This window comes from Eubalaena glacialis, chromosome X (assembly GCF_028564815.1).
Source record: "Eubalaena glacialis isolate mEubGla1 chromosome X, mEubGla1.1.hap2.+ XY, whole genome shotgun sequence".
Classification (NCBI taxonomy): domain Eukaryota; kingdom Metazoa; phylum Chordata; class Mammalia; order Artiodactyla; family Balaenidae; genus Eubalaena; species Eubalaena glacialis.
In genome coordinates, this window is record NC_083736.1 from 106813386 (window position 1) to 106837304 (window position 23919).

Below are 23919 nucleotides of genomic sequence, written 5' to 3' on the forward strand. Positions count from 1 at the left end.
GAAGGCTGAGAAAGGTGCTTGAGACATAGGCTCAAAGTTGCTCTTTTCAGGCAGAGCCAGCTGAGTAATCTTATCTCAGCTGGCTGCTTTTCAAGGTGCCCAGTTCAGGAGCTTTCCCTCTGGGAGCAGTGTTTGCCCCAGGGGATCAAGTGCTTTCTAGTGAGGGGCAAAACTTTGGGAAATCCCGGAGCCCAGGACAGTACAGTCTGTTCAGGAGAATCTTGGGGAACGGAATGGACCCCACAGACCATGCCCTCCCCACCTCCAGCCCCGGTGGAGATCAGCACTTGGCCTCAGGACAGAGACCAGACTAAGAGAGGAGGTTACGAGGAAGCAGGGAACCCCAGAAAGGAGGTAAGATTGCGAAGGCACCTGCACGGCTCTGAGTCAAAGGCTGTCAGTCATCTCGGCTCTGACTGCTCTGTTCTCTCACAGCCCAGCCCTTTCCCGGGGCCCAGGGCAGGGGATTGCTACATGCCAGCTTATCTGGGGAAAACCCGGAGCCTCACTTTAGTCCCTTCCAGTAATTGACACGACAGGGTGCTCGGCGGGGGAGGAGAGAGCTTACCTCCATAAATGGTCCCACCCCTGGGCATGGTGGCTCACTCTGGCAGGTAGCGACGGGAGAGTGTGCACCTGCCACCAGTCAAGCTCCGCCAGACTGCGAGACAGGCAGAGCAGCCCAGGGAGCCAGTGAACCATGGACAAGTTGAAGTGCCCGAGCTTCTTCAAGTGCAGAGGGAAGGAGGTAGGAGTCTGGGAGCTATGGGAGGTGTGGAGGGCTTGGGAAGGGAAAACTTAAGGGGAGGCAAGTCTCAGATTTTGCTCTCTGCAGCTGTTCCCTGTTTTCCACATTTCTGTTCAACTGCCTTCATGTGTGCCCAAGATGTCCCCATAGAGTAGAGGAAGCACAGAACAGTTCTTACTCTGGTGGCTAGAAGACTTAGGGTCACCTCATCCTCTGCCTTGGGTGTGCCCACCACCTTGTATTTTCTGTCCCTCTCCAGACTGTGTCCATATGCGGGAGGGAAATGAGAAAATGTACTGTCCTTATCTGACCTGAGGAACTCTCCCCTGTCCTCTGAAGTGGGACAGGAGAATTTGTCTCCGAATATTATTTTGTGGCTTTCAGAAAAGTACTGATTTTACTCTCCAAGATATGGAGAGAAGTTAAACTTCCCTGACAACTCTAAACATCAAAACTACCAGCCAGTATGAAAAAGAGTCTATGAATTTTTTTTTTTAGTAGAAACTATATTTCAGCCTTTTTCTCAAATATCTCCTCCGATTTCAAGAGCGTTGATTTTACCTAATTCATCTTTAAGACTTTTGTATTTGAAATTTTATTTTCCCACCTTCATTTGCCCTTCACGCTGGGTGCCACATGTACCCTTTCCACCAAAATTTGGATGATCTAACCCGAAGAAGTAGTAAAAATATCCACCTACAGAGCTTTTTTCATTTCATGGGATAACGTTGTAAAGTAAAAGCAGCCATCCTCAGAAATCTCCCCAGCCTTGGAAAGTGTCCTCCTTGGCTATGGTTTTCAGGGTTCATTCTCTCAATCTCTCTCTGTCTCTCTCTCTGTCTCTGTCTCACTGTCACTCTGTGGATTTGTGAAATTATGCGTCTGTGGAATTTTTAATAGTAAAAAAAAAAGCTGTTGATATTTTCCCTTTTCTAGAAAGTGACGGCTTCATCTGAGAATTTCCATATTGGTGAAAATGATGAGAATCCGGACCGTGGTAACTGGTCCAAAAAATCGGATTACCTTTTATCTATGGTTGGATATGCAGTGGGATTGGGGAATGTGTGGAGATTCCCATATTTGACCTACAACAATGGTGGAGGTATTTCCCCCCCACCCCAATTTATTTCCTCTTCAGTTTTAAGTGCGGTGTTTTATGGCCTCTGAGGATATTTTAACAACTGAGGAAAGGTATATGATAATATGGATTAGTGGGAGGATGGGAAATGAGCATACTGCGTTTTATTATTAGACTATAAGTTTCTAGCTCACGTTGGAAAGCTGGCTTCACAAGATGTTCAGATATAAACTTGATAAAAGTTGTATATTTAGCACTTCTGAGCTTCTGATCTGAAATCCCATGTCATCTTCAACTATGACTTAGTCTTCTTAATTTACACCTTCCTATGATAATCTGTTCACACTCAAGTTGTGTTTTGCCTAATTTATAGCTGAATCTAAGCAAAAGGCAGGGAATTCTCATTCTCATAAGAAGCTCAAATAAATTGTTTGCTTAAATGAAATAAGGCATTACATTTTGGAAATTTAAGTGTGGAAGGAGTTGATTAAAAAGTAATTAAAGGTTTTGTACTTTAAGCGGCAATATTCAGTTACATGTATTTCAAATTGGATTGACCACGTAGAAGGTCCTTTGAAAATGCGATAGAATGTAGATCAAGGCTAGGTGTTTAATTTCTGCAAAATAATACTGTTTATACCTCATAGATCGCTAAGGAAGACTCCATTAGAACAAGGAGAAAAAAATAAGTCTGGGGGCTTCCCTGGTGGCGCAGTGGTTGAGAGTCTGCCTGCCGATGCAGGGGACACGGGTTCGAGCCCTGGTCTGGGAAGATCCCACATGCTGCGGAGCAACTAGGCCCGTGAGCCACAGTTACTGAGCCTGCGCGCCTGGAGCCTGTGCTCCCCAACAAGAGAGGCCGCGATAATGAGAGGCCTGCGCACTGCGATGAAGAGTGGCCCCCACTTGCCGCAACTAGAGAAAGCCCTCGCACAGAGACGAAGACCCAACACAGCCATAAATAAATAAACCCAAAGTTAAAAAAAAAAAAAAAAAAACCAACTGTAAAAAAAGTTTGGGAACCAGTTAGGGAAGCAATGACTTGATATTTGATGTTATTAAAGAATAAAAAAAAAAAAAAGTAAGTCTGAAGTGACACACAAAAGGAAACAAAATGAACTGCACAATCTTCTAGTAATGTTGAAACCACTTTTCACTTACCATATTTTATTTACTTGTATACAGGTTCTGTTAGAAGTGTAGGGGTGACATCCCTTTATATTTCATAATTGGATACCAGTGAAACGATGCCTCTATAAGTATTCTTCTTGGTACAATAGGATTTTGTGTGGTGATATTTCAATCTTATATTCCTTTTTAATTGGTTATATTAAACATTCATACTGGCCTTCAGAGAGTTAAGAAAGGGGCTCTGTTTATCAAACACTTTAAGTGTTGGTGACATAAATTACCCTTTCTAGAGCGTACATTGTTTAATCATGGGTTTGGTATAAATTTGAGCTGGAAGATGACTCAGGAATCACAATCTTTTTGGTGTCTATGTCCAAAGGTACGTGTAGTGGAGAGAAGCATTCAGGTTCCTTTCCAGCTTCTTATGTTCAAGTTTAGAATAGGAAATTCCCTGTGAGTTGACATCATACATAGGCCCAGTACTCACTATAAATTTCCAGGAACTATATTAAACTAGATTTACTAGAGAATTCTTAAACTTAGCCGAAATAAAATGGCATTATTTATTGTATGCTATTACCTCTTTCACCACTTCCTCTAAAAATTAATATATCATATTGGCTCTCAGTTTTTAAAGATCACATCATTTGGGTAATGGATGATCTAGTCTCTCTCAATTGCTTCTTTCTCTTTTACCCAAGGGTAAAAGAGGAACATGAAATTCAAATTTGTCAAATGTTAATAGATTAGATTTAAAATTATGGTCAGGCTTGAAAGACTTGTTAAAATCTGGAGTCATTTTTATCTGTAGAAGCTTTTTAACAGTTTATGAAAGAGAAGTATCATACTACCTTAGGGTCTAGGTCAGCAGGACTAACAATTGGTGACCACTATATTGGACTGATAATTTACCAGTTATTGTTGTTATTAATAATGAAATAATATAATGGGTGAAAAGCCTTATACAGCATTGAGGAAAATCCTTTTTCGCGTGTGTCTAAAAACCTATTTACACCGGGCTAGCAAAGCATTGCTTATTGCTGTGTTTAAATAGGGATATTTTGTATTACTTTTTCTTCATATTTATCATTGGTAGGAATTAAACTTCTATTAGTCATAGTAATGATGGTATGTACATTGCAACATCTATAAAAACATATTTGTCCCTATGTTCTGGTGACTAGTGACTTGTGTGTAACAAGTACTTTATTGTCTCCTAATTTTTAAAAATTCATTAATTAATTAATTTTTGGCTGTGTTGGGTCTTCGTTGCTGTGCTCGGGCTTTCTCTAGTTGCGGCGAGCAGGGGCTACTCTTTGTCGTGGTGCGTGGGCTTCTCATTGCGGTGGCTTCTCTTTGTTGCGGAGCACGGCCTCTAGGCGTGCAGGCTTCAGTAGTTGTGGCATGCGGGCTCAGTAGTTGTGGCACACAGGCTCAGTAGTTGTGGCATGTGGGCTCAGTAGTTGTGGCACACAGGCTCAGTAGTTGTGGCACACAGGCTCAGTAGTTGTGGCTTGTGGGCTCTAGAGCGCAGGCTCAGTAGTTGCGGCACACGGGCTTAGTTGCTCCACGGCATGTAGGATCTTCCCGGACCAGGGATCGAACCTGTGTCCCCTGCACTGGCAGGCGGACTCTTAACCACTGTGCCACCAGGGAAGCCCGATTGTCTCCCATTTTTAGTAGAATATATTTTTAGGGTTAGAAAAATGTAATTCCCAGGTATGATGTTATAGTATCATAATGGGAAAAATATATGAGGAAAAAAATGTAACATGGCTAAATGAAATGTACATAATCCAAAGCCTATTTTTATTCACTTATCTCCACATTTTCTTATTAAACTTTGTTAAGACTTCTAGAATATTGAACAATAAGCTTAATATTCTGTCCCTGCCTCTACCAAAAATCTGGTCATAGTTCTAATGAATAGTATTATGCCCTAAAAGCGGGCAGAAAAAAAGTAAAATAATAAAAGGTTTAAAACAAAAACCAAAAATGGGCCTGAATAATCTAAATGTAGGAGAATTAGTCCTTATGAAATTGAAAGTTAATTCTGAATGCATCTCAATTGTTCAGATTCTTCTACCAAAAATAATGTTTCTTATTAACGTTGAGTGAAGACCCTTATGACTATTTGGAGAATACTGAACTTAGCTGCAGTAACTTCCACTTTGAACCACATTTAACATTTGAACCCTAAGTCTTAAAAACTGTTTATTTTTTAAGGAGAAAGGAGTGAACTTAACTTTGAAAATATACTATGTGCCTGCCCATTTCTCCAAGTGTTTTCACATAGGCTCTGTGATTTAACCCTTACCACAGACTGATGAGTTGGCATTGCTCTTCCCATTTATGAGGAACCCAAGGTTAAGAGGTTAGGTGAACTGCCCCAGGTCACATAACTGGTATATGATGGAGCCAGGATATAAAGCTAGGGCTATCTGGCTCCAAAGCCTGTGATCATTCAACTTCTCTGGATTGCTTTTTACGGGCTATTGTTTTTAATAATCACAACAACCTCATTAGGTAATACTAGCATCCCCATTTCATGGATGAGGAATCCAAGATTTAGAGAATCAACTATTTTCTCACAGACAATAGTAAATTTGGAGCCTAAACTCAGTACTCTCTGACTCCACTATATCAGAATGCTTTCAAAATGTTGTGCTAGTTGTCAAAGTGCCATCAAGATTTGGGCATATAATAGTGCTTTGGTTCTTTTTTTGTGTTTTCTAGGTGCCTTCTTGATACCTTATGCGATTATGCTAGCACTGGCTGGCTTACCTTTGTTCTTCCTAGAGTGCTCACTGGGACAATTTGCTAGCTTAGGTCCAGTTTCAGTTTGGAGGATTCTACCATTGTTTCAAGGTTGGTATTAAAATGTTTTCCTTATTGTGCTTATTGGTCTATTCCTGCATATAGCTGTCCTCATATTGAAGGCAAAAGGGCATACGTTGCTTTTCTGACTATTTGACACTGTCTAATGTAGAAATCAAATATTAATTTATATTTCTCTTTATCTTGGGCTGCAGATATGGTAGGGGTTAAGAAGGATATGAGAGAGTTGTAAAGGTGTCATTATTTTCCTGTTTTCACCTTTTGAATTCTCTTGGCAAACAGTCTTGTGCGTTAACTTTATGGCTCTGGCTTTTTTCCTGCTTCATATGCGATCTTTGTCTTCTTGCTTTTGCATATCTTTTACAATGCCTCATTCAGAAAAGTTGAAGAGCAGGTCACTATTTTTTCTTGGATGCTGCTAATGGAATAGGACACTAGGAACTTTTTTTAAAAAAATGCTTTGATTGTTATTAAACATCCAACAGCCTTTCTGTTTGAAGATTAGATATCATTTTGGTATGTGCTAGCTGCTGAAAACTACTTGTAAAGGCTTCAGTGTAACATCAAAAATATATTTATAGCGAGGTGAATAGAATATAGTGCTGGAATATTAAGGAAGCTACCTCAAAAGCTAGTCTTAACATAGGAGTTACATTCAGTATGCTTGCTGTATTTTGAAACTACTGAGTTAAAGAAATTTCAGAAGTTTAAATTTGGATTGTTACTGAGTTATTGAATTTTCTTTACATGCACTTGTAGAAATGCTGTACACTCTCCTTTTAGGACATTCATTCAGAGGATTTATCTTCTACTTGTCAAAATGTTGGTTTATATATGTCCATGCCACTCTCTCACTTCGTCCCAGTTTACGTAAAATAGCTAGCTAGTGGGAAGCAGCCACATAGCACAGGGAGATCAGCTCCGTGCTTTGTGACCACCTAGAGGGGTGGGATAGGGAGGGTGGGAGGGAGACGCAAAAGGGAGGAAATATGGGGATATATGTATATGTATAGCTGATTCACTTTGTTATAAAGCAGAAACTAATACACTACTGTAAAGCAATTATAATAAAGATGTTAAAAAAAATGTTGGTTTATAGATGAAGAGGGAAGTATTGGTCAGTGAGTCGATAGGATATGAGCTTTGAATAGTTTTTTTTTTTTAATAGTATCCACTCTGACCAGAATTTACAGACTTAATAAGAAAGAATAATGAACATGGTTTTCCCTTATGTGAATTCGATGGCTTAATACAGGTCTTTGATCTTAGTACCTTTCTCTGATCAACTAAAAAACTGTCTCAGAAAGTCAATCATCAAAATAATTTTGAGAAGAAAGCTACTCAGACAGTAGTACTGCCTCCCCCCAACAAAAAAAGAAAAAAAAAAAGAGAGAGAAAACATTGAAACAGTTTTCTCATTTTAAAATAGATTTTGTGGAAATTGAAATGCAGCTTTATGAATTAGGAAAACAAATTTCACTTGTTTTTTATTTTAATTGTTCTCTTTTCCAGGTGTGGGGATTACAATGGTCCTGATATCCATTTTTGTGACAATCTATTATAATGTCATAATTGCCTATAGTCTTTACTACATGTTTGCTTCTTTTCAACATGAACTACCATGGAAAAATTGTTCTTATTGGGCAGATAAAACCTGTAGCAGATCGCCTATAGGTAAAATTCATTTATTTATTTAAAAAGTATTATTAACTCTGCATCATTCTTTTATATTTTCTAAGAAGATTAAAGGGTTAAATCATTTTCTAACCAATTTAGGTTCAATTTTAAGTGAGCCGTAGGTTATTGATAAAAGCAGAATAAAGCATGTATAACCTGAAAATTGATTAATGCCATATGTTAATTACTGAGGGCACCCAGCAAGGCTAAACCACTACTTGGAGTACTTCTTGCAGGCCTAGGTTGTAGGCATCAAGAAAAGGAAGAAAATGGGAAAGTGGTAAGAGAGAAAAGCACTATTTATGATAGTAGTAGTGTTTTAGTTGATGGTTGAGTGTTGCTAATCTTTGGGATAATGTAGCATCAATATTGTAGACTATTACCACCGGGATTGCCTGTGTATATTGGAGGATAAAGTGATAAAGATTTAACACTTCTTAGGAATTTAAAGGTGTCATTTATCTATATAGGTTAAATAAGTCCACATATGAAAAGTTCCTTAGAGCACTAAATCCCAACTGAAATGATTATTACTCTATAGCTGTTATTACTATAAATATAACCACAATTTAAAAAGGCAGATATTTTCATACTCACCCCCAGCTTAGTAGTAGAGAGGATTTAAGATGCTGAATGTGCATGGCTTATTCCATTTGTAAGATTTCTACTCCACCTTCACCAAGTAACAATTTAGACAGTACTTTAAATATTTCATCATTAAAACTTTTTTTTTCCAGGTAAGTACTCTTCTAAAACTAAGTATGTGTCTGTGTATGTATTCTTTTTTCTAATTTTTAGTGACACATTGTAATGTGAGTATAAAGCTAGGTGAAATCTTCCAAGTGAATAAAAGCTGGGTAGACGCCAACAATTTTACCTGCATCAATGGAAGTGAAGTTTATCAGCCAGGGCAGCTTCCCAGTGAACAATATTGGAAGTGAGTACAGTAAATTATCTACATCTTAAACAGATGTTATTAAAAATTTTTATAACAATAAAATATTGATCAGCTCTTTTCTTAACTCATATAAGTAGAAAAAAGGGGGGGGGCAGTCAGAGCAAATTATACTTCGTTTGACTCAAATGTTTACCTAGCCTGTGTGAGTAGTAGTAGCCTGCAAAATTAGCTGTTAACAGATTGTCATTTATAAGTTAGTTATTAAATGGGCACAATGTTGTCAGTGATGATTTATACAGTGCTTATTAGCTATAAGCTAGGGCATTGCTTTGAAGGAAAAATATGCAACTTTTAGACTATAATGAGCAAGTTCTAATGATAAACAGTTGGGTGATGAGTAATATTGGGGGCAAAATTGCTATTTAAGGCTGCGATTCTTCATTATCCATTTTGCTTATAATTGTCATTATATGGTAAAAATAGATGTTTGGGGTTATATTTGCTTTTATTAATTTTAAATGATCTCTCTTTAATCTCCTTACTGTATACCTACCCTTTACCCTTACATAACTTCTTTGACTGTTGCTGTAATGAGCTCTTCCTCAGCTTCATGTTGTTGCTCTGTGTGACCCTTTTAAAATTTGGACCTTGAAATGTTCCAAATATCAAGCTAAGAATTAAAATCCTAGATCCATATATGTCCCTAGTGGAAATCATGGAATTATACCTTTGAAAAAGGTATAAATAATGGGACCATTTAGGTTTGGTAACTACAAGTATGATGAATAAGAAAATATTTAATACAATTTAAATGTTTTCTCCATCATTTGAACTTGAGAAAAAAATACCGTAATGAGTAAAATGAAATAATCTGATGTATGGTTAATTTCTTTCCATACAGGAGCTTTGAAATATTAGGGGAAAATCATAGCTAAAGGAATGAGTGGATCTTTTATTCTGGGGTTTGGAATTTTGGATTGGCTGCAGTTGACCAGGAAGTTCAGAGCCTAATTTTTCACTGAACTATTTTTGCCCCTCCATACAATTGTATCAATAAAAGGCTCATACAACATTGATGTATTAATAAAATACTCATGAAGTTTCTCCCTGGATGAAAGATATTAAAAAAATTCAATGTATTAAGACAAGTGATTGTGTGTTCATCAAAGGGCTTATGTGTTTTCAGTAAAGTGGCGCTCCAACGGTCAAGGGGATTGGATGAGACTGGAGTCATTGTGTGGTATTTAGCACTTTGTCTTCTTCTGGCCTGGCTCATAGTTGGAACAGCACTATTTAAAGGAATCAAGTCTTCTGGGAAGGTAATTTAGAAAACACATTAGACAGTGATGTAGCTGTTTTCCCATTTCATTGTAGTTCAATGCCAGGTAGTACCAAATGCATGTTTTTTCTATGATGGGAACATTCAAATGTGTGAAAAGCTTTCTAAGTAGGCAGCCTCGCTCTAAGAAAATACATAAGAACACTACTATTATTAAAAAGAAAACAAAACAAGCAAAAATTAGTACTAGATGTGTGCAATTTCTCTAAACTTGGGCCCTTCTAGCTGATACAGCATTCTGAGGCTTGGGAGTATTTCTGTCCTACTATAATAAAGAAGCATCTTGAATGGAATTATATATTGCAATGTTTGGTTTGGAAAGTTTAGATCCTTGATATATATGTTATATAGGGTAACAGTGTCAGGATTCCCCTTGTTAGAGAGAGAAGGAAAAAAACTATACCATTGTTCTCTTAAAGCTTGCCAATATTGACTCAGAACCTTGTCTCAGCAGAGTCCTCTTCTGAAAAACATTTCCCACTTCATTGTTTTATTTTTTAAACTTTCAGAGAGCATTGTGGCAATTTCAGAGAACAATATGAAATGTTCTCTGTGAGCAGTTGTACAGTACTCAGAAAAGTAAATGTGTATGTGTTCGTAACCACTAGACTGAAACTTCCTTAAAGACAGAGGACAGGAATAACTGTGGATACTATCTTTGTGTTCTGGTACAATATCTAGCACAGTCAATTAATGTTACATTGTAATGAGACATGCTGTTAGATTACAAAAATACAGTGAACATCACAAAGTCAGTGGAAACTTTCCAAAATAATGTTGCAATTGCACATTTTTGAAACGTTTGGTTCCTTTTTGATGTTAATACTGAAAGAATACATTAAAAGCCATTTACCCACGCAATTAATTTTTATTGGTCTCTGGATGACTTGTTTAAATCATCTCCTTGGGCATATTATCAAACATAGGACATCTATGGACCAAAGAAATCATCCACATTAATGAAAAGCCAGCCTCAAAGGCAGTCTGCTCATCTGGAACCATGTATTATCTAGGACACAAGCAGTTCACACGTATATATGTGTGCTATCAAACTCTCTTAATGGTAGCTTTAAGGATAATAATAGCAAGTGTCCAGTATTCACTTAATCAACTTTCATGGGATTTGGACACCTACTAGGAGATTTTCCTTCTCCTTGGGGATTATCATTGCAGGGTTTAAAATCATTTCCCTTCCCACATCAATGCAGTAATTTACCAAGAGGTGCTATTCAGTCCCCTCAGACATTTATTAGGATACATTTAGGAAAGCACTCGATCTAGATTCCAAGTTACCATTGCTAATGTATTGTGTATTTACAACACAAACCTAGTAAATATTGCTTCATACATCAGAGTGTTTTGAAAGTGGATCATTTGAGAGTGGTGAGAACAGAAAGAGAAAATTATGCCAACATTGGTATTAGTATTATCAGACATTAATAACCTAATGAAATCTTTGATACTTTATTTTACTAATTTCAACTGGCTAATAACTTTATTTGTATATAATTATACACCATGATTTAAAACAATAACATGAACTTTTGGTTGTTCTTCTTGGTAGGTGGTATATTTTACAGCTATTTTCCCCTATGTTGTCTTGCTCATCCTGCTGATCCGAGGGGCAACTCTGGATGGTGCATCAAAAGGCATTTCATACTATATTGGAGCACAGTCAAATTTTACAAAACTTAGGGAAGCTGAGGTAAGACGATTTGGATTTCAAATTATCTGAGGAGGTAAAACGTAAAAGCCAATATTGAAAATCTCTGATTGCCATTGAGTGTCATAATATAGTAGCTTGCAAAAGAACATGTGTTTAAGTTTAGTAGTGTTTCCGTCCCCTAGGATGTCTGATTTAACTATTTAACATGACACTAATGCTCTCTTATTGGAAGTGAGACAATCATTTTTAGCAATAGGATTTTCAAAGTCATTTTATTCAAACTGATTCTATTTGACCAAAAGGATTCGGGGCTTATTAATCTGAAAAAGAATATTTCATGCATGAATACCCACAAATTGATGACTAGGGCTATGTGACTTATCAGATAAACTTGTAGTAGATTTAAAGATTATAGCTGATGGTTTAATGGTCTAATATAAATTTTAATTGTCTTCAAAAGTTAATATTATGAAGTTAAAACATAAATTTGAAATGGATGAAGCATTCCATAAACAAAACTGTTACTTGTACCAGACACATAAATATGTGCCATGAATATGAATTGGTAACCCCTTTTAATATTAGTCCATCTCCAGACAATGGCTGTGTGTATCATAGGTACATAAAATCTTTTACAATTTTGACTGCAGACAGCATTGTCAGTAAGTGTACTCTATATACTATGCTTCTATTGATACAGGCTAATAACACTTTCACTTTTTTAGTAGTCGTGTCACATTCTTGGAACACATTAAGCTTCTGGTCAGGTAAAACCCCACGATATTACATTAAAATCAAGAAACACTATAATATCTACCATATTAGTAGTGTTAGCCAAAATGGATATTAGTTTTAGTTTGCTATGGTATTCTTTGTGGAACTCATGCTAATTTCCAGCAATTGTGACTTTCTAAATACTCACAATCCGGATATTTAATTATTTGTTGTAGAACATTTCTGGTAAGCAAGTCAAATTTATCAGTTTTTAGTCATGGAAATCCATCCTTTACCTTTTTGAAAATTGAGAGGTCAACCTCTGGCCTTCAGTTACCTTCTGTGTGTCCAAATAATTTTCACTCAATAATTAACCATAAAACCGTAAATTATTTTAGAACTATGAACTTTTATTGTTTATGTGTTGGAGATGAACATAGTTTGATGTGTCCGTAGGCCACTGTTGATTTCTTCATTTATCTTGGGCCTCATATCTTTTAACCTTGTCTGTTAATCTCTTTCCAACTAGACCGTTTTTGGTAACGGATGAGAAACAAATAAAATGGAAGTTGGGACTCATCATCTTCCCTCTGTTAGGTTATTAAACAAGATAAAATATGTTAATGTTCTTTGAAATGGTAAACAGTTATATAAATATGAGCACACAAGTATTTTAATTATTGCTGTTATATAATACTATATTATTGTAGATGCAACATTTTCCATAAGAAGTGGACCCTCCATTTTCTTTAAACCTCATAACTTGGAGCACAGTTGAAAAGCCCCTTTGATATTCCTTTAAGTGGCTTTTACAAGCCTCAGATCACCTGGGCTTTATAGCTCCATGAAACTATCCTGAAAATTTTATATGACTATTTTATACTGGTCTGTGTTTCAGTGTCTCTATTGTCTTTAAAACATCAGAGCTCAGCCTAAAGCTCCTTATGAAACATACAGTTTAATCATCCTACCTCCTCACCCCAACACAAACACTACCCTCAGGCCTTCTTTGGGTTTGCTGGCAATGAGAATTTTTTCTTAGATGTTTTTTATTCCTCTCCAATCCATATTCTAAACATGCAATCATAAGTATATATTTTTTCCTTTTCTTTATTTGAACTCTACTGATATCTCTAGGACAGTAGAGAACCATAGAAACTTATAGCTAGAGGGGTCTCCAGTGACTATTTTACTAACTCCGTCATTTTACAGTGATGAAGTTGAGACCCAGGAAGATTCACATTTAATTAAATTTACATAGCCTGCTTTTGCATCTTGAATTAAGGTTTCCTAATCACTCAACTAATAATCTTGTATATAGCTATGAGATGGGTAGATATAGAGGTTATAACTATGTTTGGAACTATATTTCACTTTTATTTGCAGCCTAGGTACATCATGGTATGCAGTAGCATTCTTACACAACCCAGACCTGCCACACGACCTCCAGCCTCCTTCCCCCGACTCACATATGCATACATAATGTATCAAGTCAAAGCAGCTGAGAGACCAACATAAGCATGTTGTTCATTTCTTAATATGTACAACTGCCTAAGAAATAAGAAAGCATTTTTTTCTCACATGATTTTGTTATATATAAGTGAAATAACCATGATCTAGCTGTCTATCTATCCATTTATCCATCCATTTTACTTCCTACTGGCTTCCTGCCAGTATATATATTATATATATATTTCACTTATATATAACAAAATCATGTGAGAAATAAAATGTAATAATAATCTAACATCAAGCTGTATTCTGAGGACCTAGTAAGTATTTATTTCACTCCTAACAACTTTATTTCAATTGAAATTGGAAATAGATTACATACCTTTCAAGGAGAAAATTATTGTTTTTAACTTCCACAAAAGAAACCGAGTATCAATTTATGTTTCTTTTCCATAAAAACAATAATAGCTATCACTGAGTATCCTACTAATTGCTTTACATATGTTATCTCATTTAATTCTCACATCCTTCCTAGGACACATAATTATTACTACTATTATTATTATCATCATCATCTCCATTTTATAGATGATGAAACAGGCTTGAAGATGTTAAATAAATCAAATTCAATGAAAGTGAGACATACTGGATTTAGGCTTCATTCTTTTTGACTCCGGAGCAAGAACTGTTAGTCACCGTGTTATACGGCCTGCCTTCCACTGACCAGTCCTGTTTTCAGATGGACTAAAAACACACTTTTGCCTACATACATGCCAGCCCTATTATGTGAAGTCTTCACAATTAGATTTTTCTTTGGGGTAATGTTATATCTACAGAATTTTACTATTAAAATGGATTTACCTAGGTTAGTTTCTAAGAGTTATTATTGTCCTTTAGCAAAGACATAGGAGGGGTAAATTGTGAAAGGGGGAATGATAAAGGGGTCGAATTAGATGGAGAGATGAGGCCAGCCACGTGGGGCTCTAATCAAAACATGGAATGAGGGTACTGGATGATTGAGGGGATGCCTAAATGTATCATCATTCTTCAAAAATTGCCTAGTACCACCCTTGTTAAGAATTAATATGTTTTTATTGTCCCCAAGTTGATATGTGGAGTAAATAGAATTCCAATCAAATTCCCAGCACAGTTTCCATGGAACTTGAAAATTTATTCTAAAATGTATGCAAAGGAGAAAAGGCAAAAAAGCAAGGTGTTTCTGAAGAAGTGAGGAAGACTTGTCCTACCAGATATGAAACAATATTATAATGCTATAAGTATAAAAATAATGTGGTGTTAGCCTAGGTATAGACATACAGACCTGTGGCACAGAATAGTAATCTCGGAAACAGATTCATGAACATACGGAACTTGATATGTGGCAGAGGTGGGGATGCAGGTCAGTGGGAAAGGGATGGACTACCCAATTGATATAATTGATATCCAAATGATATAATTGAAAATATCAATTATCTTCGGACCTAATTGATAATATCAATGATCTTCGGATAATTGATATTCCATTTAGAAAACAATGTGTTGGGATTTCTAATTTAATATGCATAATATCAATATCAGGTGAACTGAAAACTTAAGGATATAAGCAAAACTTTAAGCCTTTTAGAAGAAAATATAGGATAGTAGCTTTATGACCTTGGGCTAAGGATTCTTTTTTTTAAGTCAGAGAAATCAAGAACAATACATAAAAGCAAAGATGAATACCTTCAGCTACATTAAAACAAAATCTTTGGTTCATCAAAGGACACAATGTTAAGAGGGTAAAAAATAAGCCACAAACTGGGAGAAAAAAATTAACATATATAACAGATAAAGGATTAGAATCCGAACTACATAAAGAATTCCTAGAGATCAAATAAGGCGAATAACCCAAACAAAAAACTGGCAAAAAATATGAACAGGAATTTCACAGGAAAAGACTATGGAATATATACACATAAAAACATGCTAAACCTTATAAAGTACTTAGGGTTATCAAAACTCATTTCACAGCCACTAGTTTGGACAGTATTAAAAATTCTGACCAGTGTTGGCAAGGATGTAGGGGAATGGGAACTCTCATACCAGCTGGTGGGAGTGCAAAGTGATAAAACTACTTTGGAGCATAATTTGGCAATATTTAGTGGGGCAATACAGCAGTGGAAAAAAATGTTCAGAACGACATACATTTAATTGAACCATATGAATTTGCCTATATTCTTTCATTTTTGACTTACAAAATTGAAATTTCATATGGTTCAAATTGATAATGGATAAATCTCATACACTACTGAATGGAAAAAGCAGGTTGTATAAGTTTACATGCTTTAAGAAAACTTTTCTGTAAACTCAGAAACATGTAAAGCTAAATGCCATATTGTTTAGGTTAGTAAAAATATAAAGAAAATTGAAGAAATGATAAACACAGAAGTCAGGATAGCAGTTACCACTGAGGTTGGAAGGGTGATATGATCAGGAAGGGGCACAGGGAGGCTTTAATAGACTAGTAACATTTTACTTCTTAAGCTGAGTAGTGGGTACTTGGGTATTTATTTTGTTCTTGTATGAATATTTATTCATTTGTATATATGAAATATTTTATACAAATGAAAAATTAAGAGTGTGTTTTTAAATATTATTTTCTCTTGTAGGTTTGGAAAGATGCTGCCACACAGATATTTTATTCCTTGTCAGTGGCTTGGGGTGGTTTAGTTGCTCTGTCATCTTACAATAAGTTCAATAACAACTGCTTCTCAGATGCCATTGTAATTTGTTTGACAAATTGCCTCACTAGTGTGTTCGCTGGATTTGCTATTTTTTCTATATTGGGACACATGGCTCATATATCTGGAAAGGAAGTCTCTCAAGTTGTAAAATCAGGTATGTAATGCTATATATTATTAACTTTGATGAACTCAATATAGCTCACTTAAGAAACACTGATATATTTTATAGCAATTAAAGCACTCAAGATTTAGGGTATTGTGTTTTCTTTCTCATTTCATCTTATATAACTTGGTTGTTTTAATGATTTAATAATTCTTAGATGATCTGAGAAACAACAGTACATTACAGAACACTTGTTTAAGAATATTTTTTCCAAATTTTGTTTAGTCCTTAATATGAACTACTTACTGCACAATTGCAAGTATCAGGCATCATGCTACGTACTTTACATGCATTATCTTCATTTGTGTGTATGTATATCTATATACACATACATATATATACATGTGTGTGTTAATATGTATATATGAATATATGAGAGACTATATATAAAAATTAATCCATGTAAAATTACACTATTAAGTCTGAATTTTTAAAACGCACAAATGTCATACAGATAGAAACACAACTGACTTTGAGTATACAGCTGTGTCCAGCTTTAAAGGAATCTGATTAGTGAACTTCCTAACTTTAAAGACATTAACTAGGGATGCTTAATTATCTGGCTAAAGATCCTCAGGAACAGAATTCTAGGGCTCTTTTAAGTAGGACTTTCTTATTAAATTTCTATTTATGGTTAGTATCATTTGATGGAGAGATTGCTGAATGAGAATAGAATGTTAGGACTAGAAAGGACTTTGGAGATCATCTAGTATCCAGCTCCTCATTTACAGAAGAATGGATTGATGCACAGAAATGTTATGTCTTGCAGAAAATCGAATCATTAGGAAGTGACAGAGCCTAGGCTAGAAGCTAATTCTCCTGACTCCTAGGTCAGTCCTCTGGGAGGTTGGAGAAACTTAAAATACTTAAAACTAAGTATCATATAACATGACTGAAATTTTTTTATAAAGCGTCTCTAAAGGTAACATACATCAAATAGAATGAATTGGGCGATTGGGATTGACATGTATACACTGATGTGTATAAAATTGATGACTAATAAGAACCTGCTGTTTAAAAAAAAAATAATGTGCCTTCTTGATAAAATGTTTAAAATAAGTCAAAAAAAAAACAAATAGAAAATAAGATTCAATTTATAGTTTCATTACATACAATTTTGCGGGTATTCATATAATAATTAAAACGGCACTAAAATTACACCCATTACCTTGTAATAACCTATAATGGAGTATAATCTGCAAAAAATACTGAATCACTATGCTGTATATCTGAAACTAACATAATATTGTAAATCAACTATACTTCAATAAAAAAATAAAATGGCACTACACGGCTGTGAAATGTACAGTGAAAAAAATAAATTAAATGGCACTACATATAGTGATTTTGGGTAAACATTTGGAAAGAGAGTTAAAGACTAAAAAGTTAATTCCATGAACATATCTTTCTTGATAGTGTAATTTTTTTAGAATTTCTAGGCTAAGGTGACCTAATTTAGGTTTCTGGAGTTTAAGACAATTGTTCTTCATTAATTAAAAAATATATAAAATCAGCTGAACAAAATCATTGATATAGTTAAGATTTCTTATGTGAGAAATGTACCATTTACAAAATTTATCTCACTAGCTTAATTCACGTCACATGTTCACATTATCACATCGTAGAACAACCCAGTCAAACACTTTTAAAAGTGAAAGTGGAAAAAAAAAAGTGAAAGTGAAACAGTTGCTAAAGAATGTATATTACGGATTGGGTTGCCAAATTAAAATGAGATTTTTCTAGTATCTTATTTTGAAAATGTTCAAATATGTGAATTTTCTTGGCAACTAATTTTAAATTAAAATGCCATTCATTTTTCTTAGGTTTTGATTTGGCATTCATTGCTTATCCAGAAGCTCTAGCTCAACTCCCAGGTGGGCCATTTTGGTCCATATTATTTTTCTTCATGCTTTTGACTTTGGGTCTCGACTCTCAGTTTGCTTCCGTTGGTAAGTAATACTCCCAATGTTAACATATCCCTCTTACATTTTACTCATGTTTCCTCTACTTAAAAACATCCTTTTCTTACCCTTGTTGCCCCCCTCTAGCTTTTACTCTCAGAATCATCTTTCTGAAAGTTCTTTTTAACTTAAGTTTTAAATATGGAAAAATACAAAGTACTCATGTATCAGACACCCAAAAGGAGCAGAGATTAATATTTTATATTTGCTTCAGATATTTTTTAGAAAACTAAACTGTTATAGATAAATTTGAAGTCCCCTGTGTTTCTCTGTCTGATAGAATTCACATTTCTTCCTTCTTAGAAGCAACCGTCACCATGGATTATGTATGTTATTCAGACCATGTTTGTATACATTTTATATGTATCCATAAATAACATATAAATTTTTAAAATTTCACATAAATGTGAAGTTTCATAGCATACATATCATTCTGACAGTTGTTTTTTATATGTATTATGAATCCATGTTGATACATAGACATATAGCGCTAATTAATTCACAATCTGTTGCCATGATGATGGGCATTTGGATTATTTCCAATTTTTAAAAATTACACACACTGCTGCAATGACTATTCTTGCACATGGTTCTGTGTACACATAGGGATTTTCCCTAGGGTACACACCTAAAAATTCTGAATTTCATCATATCGTGCTCTTACATAAACCATTTTAATAGTTTACAGGATAAAGTTCAGCTTCCTCTAGTTGACTTTCAAAGCCCTCCAAAAATCTCGAATATGTTTCTTAATCCTTTTACTCATATATCCTACTTTTAGCCAGTACCCTGTTTCACGAACACATTTATTTCTTAAACCTAGAAGGCCTTTCTGTCTCCATGTCATTTATTCAAATATTCACCTTATTTAAAAGTTCTACTAGAATTCTTCCTTCCCTATAACCCTCTTTCAAACTACTTCAGCCCTCGGGAACCTGTTACCTTATAATTGCTACCAATGAAAAACCTTATAAAATAGACTAAAAACAACAAATAGAGCTGCATTTGATTTTTATCAGAACTGATGAGTGGTCACTGCCAAGAGAAAGGACCCCGTGGATTTTTAAAAGTAAGAAGTAGGGCCCAGCGTATATTCTCAACACATTTGTAAATTTGATTAATAGAAGTTGATTTCTGTGATTAAAATTATTGGCAAATGAGTTGACATGTCATTTTTTCCCTTCTGAAGAAACGATTACAACAACGATTCAAGATTTACTTCCCAAAGTGATGAAGAAAATGAGGGTTCCCATAACTTTGGGTTGCTGCTTGGTTTTGTTTCTCCTTGGCCTCGTCTGTGTGACTCAGGTATACTACAGCATTTTTTCATAGACAAAATATTAGTTGGAATGTACTTTATAATCTAAATGAGGAAGCCAAGGTTTAAGAGGATGTTTAGTGACAAGTCCAAGTCTGACTTGCATCAAGATTTTCTGAGTTTTAGCCCAGATTTTTTCCCCATTATAACACAATTTCAATAGTAAGTATATTTTGCAGAGGGGGAAAAAGCCCAATAATGGACAATTTCCCCAATTACAATAAAGTTATAGACTTTAAACATAGGCTGTATTTCTTGGCAGCTACTACAGAGCACACACTGCATATCATTTTGATAATCAACTATTCCAAATGCTTATTTTTTAACAGTGACTCAGTATAGAATAAAAGGTACATCCTGTTTGAGATATTTAAAGCCACGTTTGTGTTTACATTTGAAAACATTCCTTTTCGCATTTTGGCAGAGGTGAAACCAAGGAGCATATGTTAAAATCAAATTAGTAGATTCAATTTGAGTACCTCATCAATCATAGAAATAATTAAAAATATACTTAAAAGTAACTGATTTTTTTTGGTAGGCTGGAATTTACTGGGTTCATCTGATTGACCACTTCTGTGCTGGATGGGGCATTTTGATTGCAGCTATACTGGAACTAATGGGAATCATCTGGATTTATGGTAAATAGTGACTATAGAATTATCTACACATTTTACTAAAATGACTTAGTTTGATTCCTTCTCATTATGTTTACTGTAATAGCTAAGTATAATATACTGGACAAAAATTTATTATGAATAAAATGTAGTTAAAGGTATATATATGCTTCATTGCTGTAGTATTGGAAAATGTTTAGACATGGAAAGATAACTTGGGGCCACAATGATTAATGAATGAAAGTATAAATAAGGGCTGAATGTACTCTTTGTTGTTTTTAGGAGGCAACAGATTCATTGAAGATATAGAAATGATGATTGGAGCAAAAAGGTGGATATTCTGGCTATGGTGGAGAGCTTGCTGGTTTGTCGTTACGCCTGTCCTTTTGATGGTAAGTATTAACATGCCATGAATTTGGTATCAATATATATATTTAAACACTTCTAAGGTAAACTTGAATTATTCACACTGAATACAGTAAGGCAAATTAATGTCATAAAGTAATGATTTTCAACTTTTACTTCATGACTGGCACCTCCAAGTTGCCTGAATTACAATGCCTTTCTTTGTAGTATTATTTTTGAGGCCATAGGCTTAAACAGTTACCATTTGAGAAAATAAACAGGCTCCTATAGACTTAAAGGTCCTAGATACTTAAAAATTATCAATAGGATAAATTTTTAAAAACCAGTCATTTGCTCATTCCCTAAAAAATATGCTGAGCGATCTACAATGTTCTTAACCTCTCTGCTTAAGACCCAGTCTCTGCCTTCAAGGAATTCAATCTAAATATACTAATTGCTAAGAAACAACACTCAGTTGTTAATGCATATTTTTTTTTTATGGGAAGTGTTTAGTATCTGAAATTACTAAAAGAAACTCTCGTGTGTCAATAGAGGCAATAGTTCATGTTAAAAATTGGTGCTATCTAGGAGCTGCGGGAAAGCAAAAGATGTCTTCTTGGAGAAACATGACATATGGACATGATATCTTTAAATAAAAGCTCAGGACAGTAAAAGGCTGAATGCCAAAATAAACACTTAATGGGACAGAGAATTCTATGGACTAGAGATAATGGTGGGGGTGGGGCAGTGGCAAAGCCTTATAGAGGATGCTTTGGTTCTCACTGCCCCCATGCTTCAAAGGTTTTCCTAGAAAAGGCCATTACATAATTTGATCTAGAATTTGTTTTAGAGGGTGTTTTTAACATTATAAGGTCAGGTTCAAATAGTGAGCGGTTGGGAACTGGGTGTGCTGAAATAAAATATTTGGATGCTCCATATTCTTGCTAAATGATTTTCACAGTGCTACTAAATATTGTTTTCCTTATTTGACAAGTCTCCACAAGTCTCCATAATAATATAAGCCCTTTACCAACTTAGAAGATCTAACTAGACTTTTTAGCCAGCTAATTTTCACTGATTACTAGGTTTGACAACTGGATTTACTTTAAAATGCAAAAGTATTAGATATTAAATGATATACATTATCATCTATTTTGTATAAAGTCATATATATTAGATTCCACTATCCCTCAGCCATTCTCTTGTAGATATGTAAAATTATGGTAATTGTGAAGTAAACTTAAATTACTGTAATGAAATGAAAGAAATTAATCTATTTAATTCTAAAATTAAACTTGAATATCTATAAAATTCAAGACAGGTAAATTTAGAGGAACTACTAGATGCTTTTTTAGTTTTTGCTCATTTTGTTTTGTTTGCTTTACAGATTTCTAAATAATTAGTTTTAATGCTGCAACATTCTAGTAGGTTTTTTTTTAAACACTTTTTAAAAAACTTGGCCTTAAAGTGTTTTCATCTTGAAGAGTCACTGTTTTGCCCAAATATATATTGAGCTTGTTTTTTTCTCAATAAGAAAGTGAAGGGTGCTTTGGTAATTATGTACCAATGTGTGAATGCGTGTGTGTTTTGGGTGTGGAGTAAGGGGTGCTCTGTGTAGTGGAAAATAATAGAAACAACTGCTAAGCAAGGTACAAAGCATGTTCACTAAAGTGTACTTTACATTCTCATTGAATTAATTGATATGCTGGCTAGCTTATAGCACAGAATAAAACCATGCTACTATAAGTGAAATACATGTTGTTGTATTTCAGTATTTTATTGAAATACATGTTGTACAAGTATTTGTATCTTTTATAATTTGTATCTTTTATATGGAAGTGCTAATTTTGGAAGAATCTATTCAGAGCCAAATACAAGTTATTTAGATTGGTTCATTTAGTATTTTATCTTCTGGCTAGTTACCTGATTATCTTAGTTGGCTTGAATGTATTTTCATTTTAATTGCTTTTGATAAGTTATTTCTAAGGAATGGAATCAAATTGCTAATACTTAGTGCAAATGAAATCATTAGTGCAATAAAGTTTAATCTTTACCATTTTCTTTTCATATTTTACTTTCACAGGCAATCTTGATCTGGTCATTGGTAAAATTTCATAGACCTGAGTATGCCCAAATTCCATACCCTGACTGGGGAGTTGCTCTAGGCTGGTGTATGATTATTTTCTGCATTATTTGGATTCCAATTATGGCTATTATAAAAATAATTCAAGCTGAAGGAACCATCCTTCAAGTAAGCATGTTAATATTATTTATACTTTAAAAGTTATGCTATCTATACCCATACTGAGTTCTACTGAGATGACACAAAGCAAATGACCTTTTTCCTTTATATCTATAATTTTCACCTTTAAAACTTCATCTGGTTATAATAGATACTGTAATAGCATGTCAAAACTGGGAAAACTCTGGTAAATTTCTTGAACCCAGTCTAGACCCTGAGTTATCCCTCTTCCATGGAGGCCGAGGGGAGTTGATTATGACATCTCAATAGGACAATGACAAGGTAGGCTCAGCAGGCAGATTGGGTTCAAGATCTAGGTGAGTGCTTTGTGGATCTAGATCAATGGTTTGACCCTTTCTTTGGTTCTTGAAACTTCCCAGGCATACACTGGTTTAGATCCTCACTTAACCTTCACCCTAAGGCCAGGATAGAAATGTCTGAGAATTCAGTGAAAGTATATGAAGTGATATTGTTGCTTGAATGGGTTCACGAAACACTTTCTTTTGAAATCATTTACATACTCAATTATTTTGGCTTTGTAGTTAATACAATTCTATTAACAATTGGTTACATTTGAGTATCATTGTTTTTGGTAGACAGTATATTAAGAATTTAGATGATCATTTTTTACTTTTCTATGGTTCTTATTTCATTTTGGTTAGCAAGGAGACTTAACACTCTAAAATTTTCATTTTTTTTTCTTTGCTTTTCAGCGCATTGTAAGCTGCTGCAGACCAGCTTCTAACTGGGGGCCATACCTGGAAAGACATCGTGGGGAAAGATATAAAAACATGGTAGATCCTGAAAAAGAGACTGACCATGAAATACCTACTGTTAGTGGCAGTAGAAAACCAGAATGAGATCTAGTTTTTAGAAATATGTGGTTGTGTAATGTGATTATTTTAGAATAGAGGAAATTTTTATTTATTTGTATGTTGAGTAGAAAAACGTATATACTAGGTTCATAATAGTATGATGAGCTTTTTTTCCCATTTAAGCAGGAATGTAATAT

The 23919-nt window shown here is 34.9% G+C and overlaps 1 protein-coding gene across 2 annotated transcripts; it reads left to right on the forward strand.

The window, feature by feature from the left end:
- The first annotated feature begins 532 nt into the window (after window positions 1–532).
- Window positions 533–23919, forward strand: SLC6A14 (solute carrier family 6 member 14). 2 transcript variants are annotated; one of them, XM_061177760.1, is made up of 14 exons: window positions 533–748; window positions 1685–1850; window positions 5694–5825; window positions 7308–7469; window positions 8271–8409; window positions 9557–9689; window positions 11274–11414; window positions 16190–16418; window positions 18251–18376; window positions 19578–19696; window positions 20245–20344; window positions 20603–20712; window positions 22749–22916; window positions 23621–23919. In XM_061177760.1, the coding sequence occupies exons 1-14, from the start codon at window positions 701–703 to the stop codon at window positions 23765–23767; spliced, it is 1920 nt and encodes a 639-aa protein (XP_061033743.1). In that variant the 5' UTR covers window positions 533–700; the 3' UTR covers window positions 23768–23919. The 2 variants fall into 2 exon arrangements, with proteins under 2 accessions (XP_061033743.1, XP_061033744.1); XM_061177761.1 differs by lacking the exon at window positions 1685–1850.

Excerpts from the sequence above, each read along its gene's own strand:
- SLC6A14 (XM_061177760.1), top strand. The coding sequence starts at position 701 with ATGGACAAGTTGAAGTGCCCGAGCTTCTTCAAGTGCAGAGGGAAGGAG. Across the intron at positions 9,690-11,273 it reads GAATCAAGTCTTCTGGGAAG|GTGGTATATTTTACAGCTAT; the intron begins GTAATTTAGAAA and ends TCTTCTTGGTAG. Across the intron at positions 22,917-23,620 it reads CTGAAGGAACCATCCTTCAA|CGCATTGTAAGCTGCTGCAG; the intron begins GTAAGCATGTTA and ends TTTGCTTTTCAG.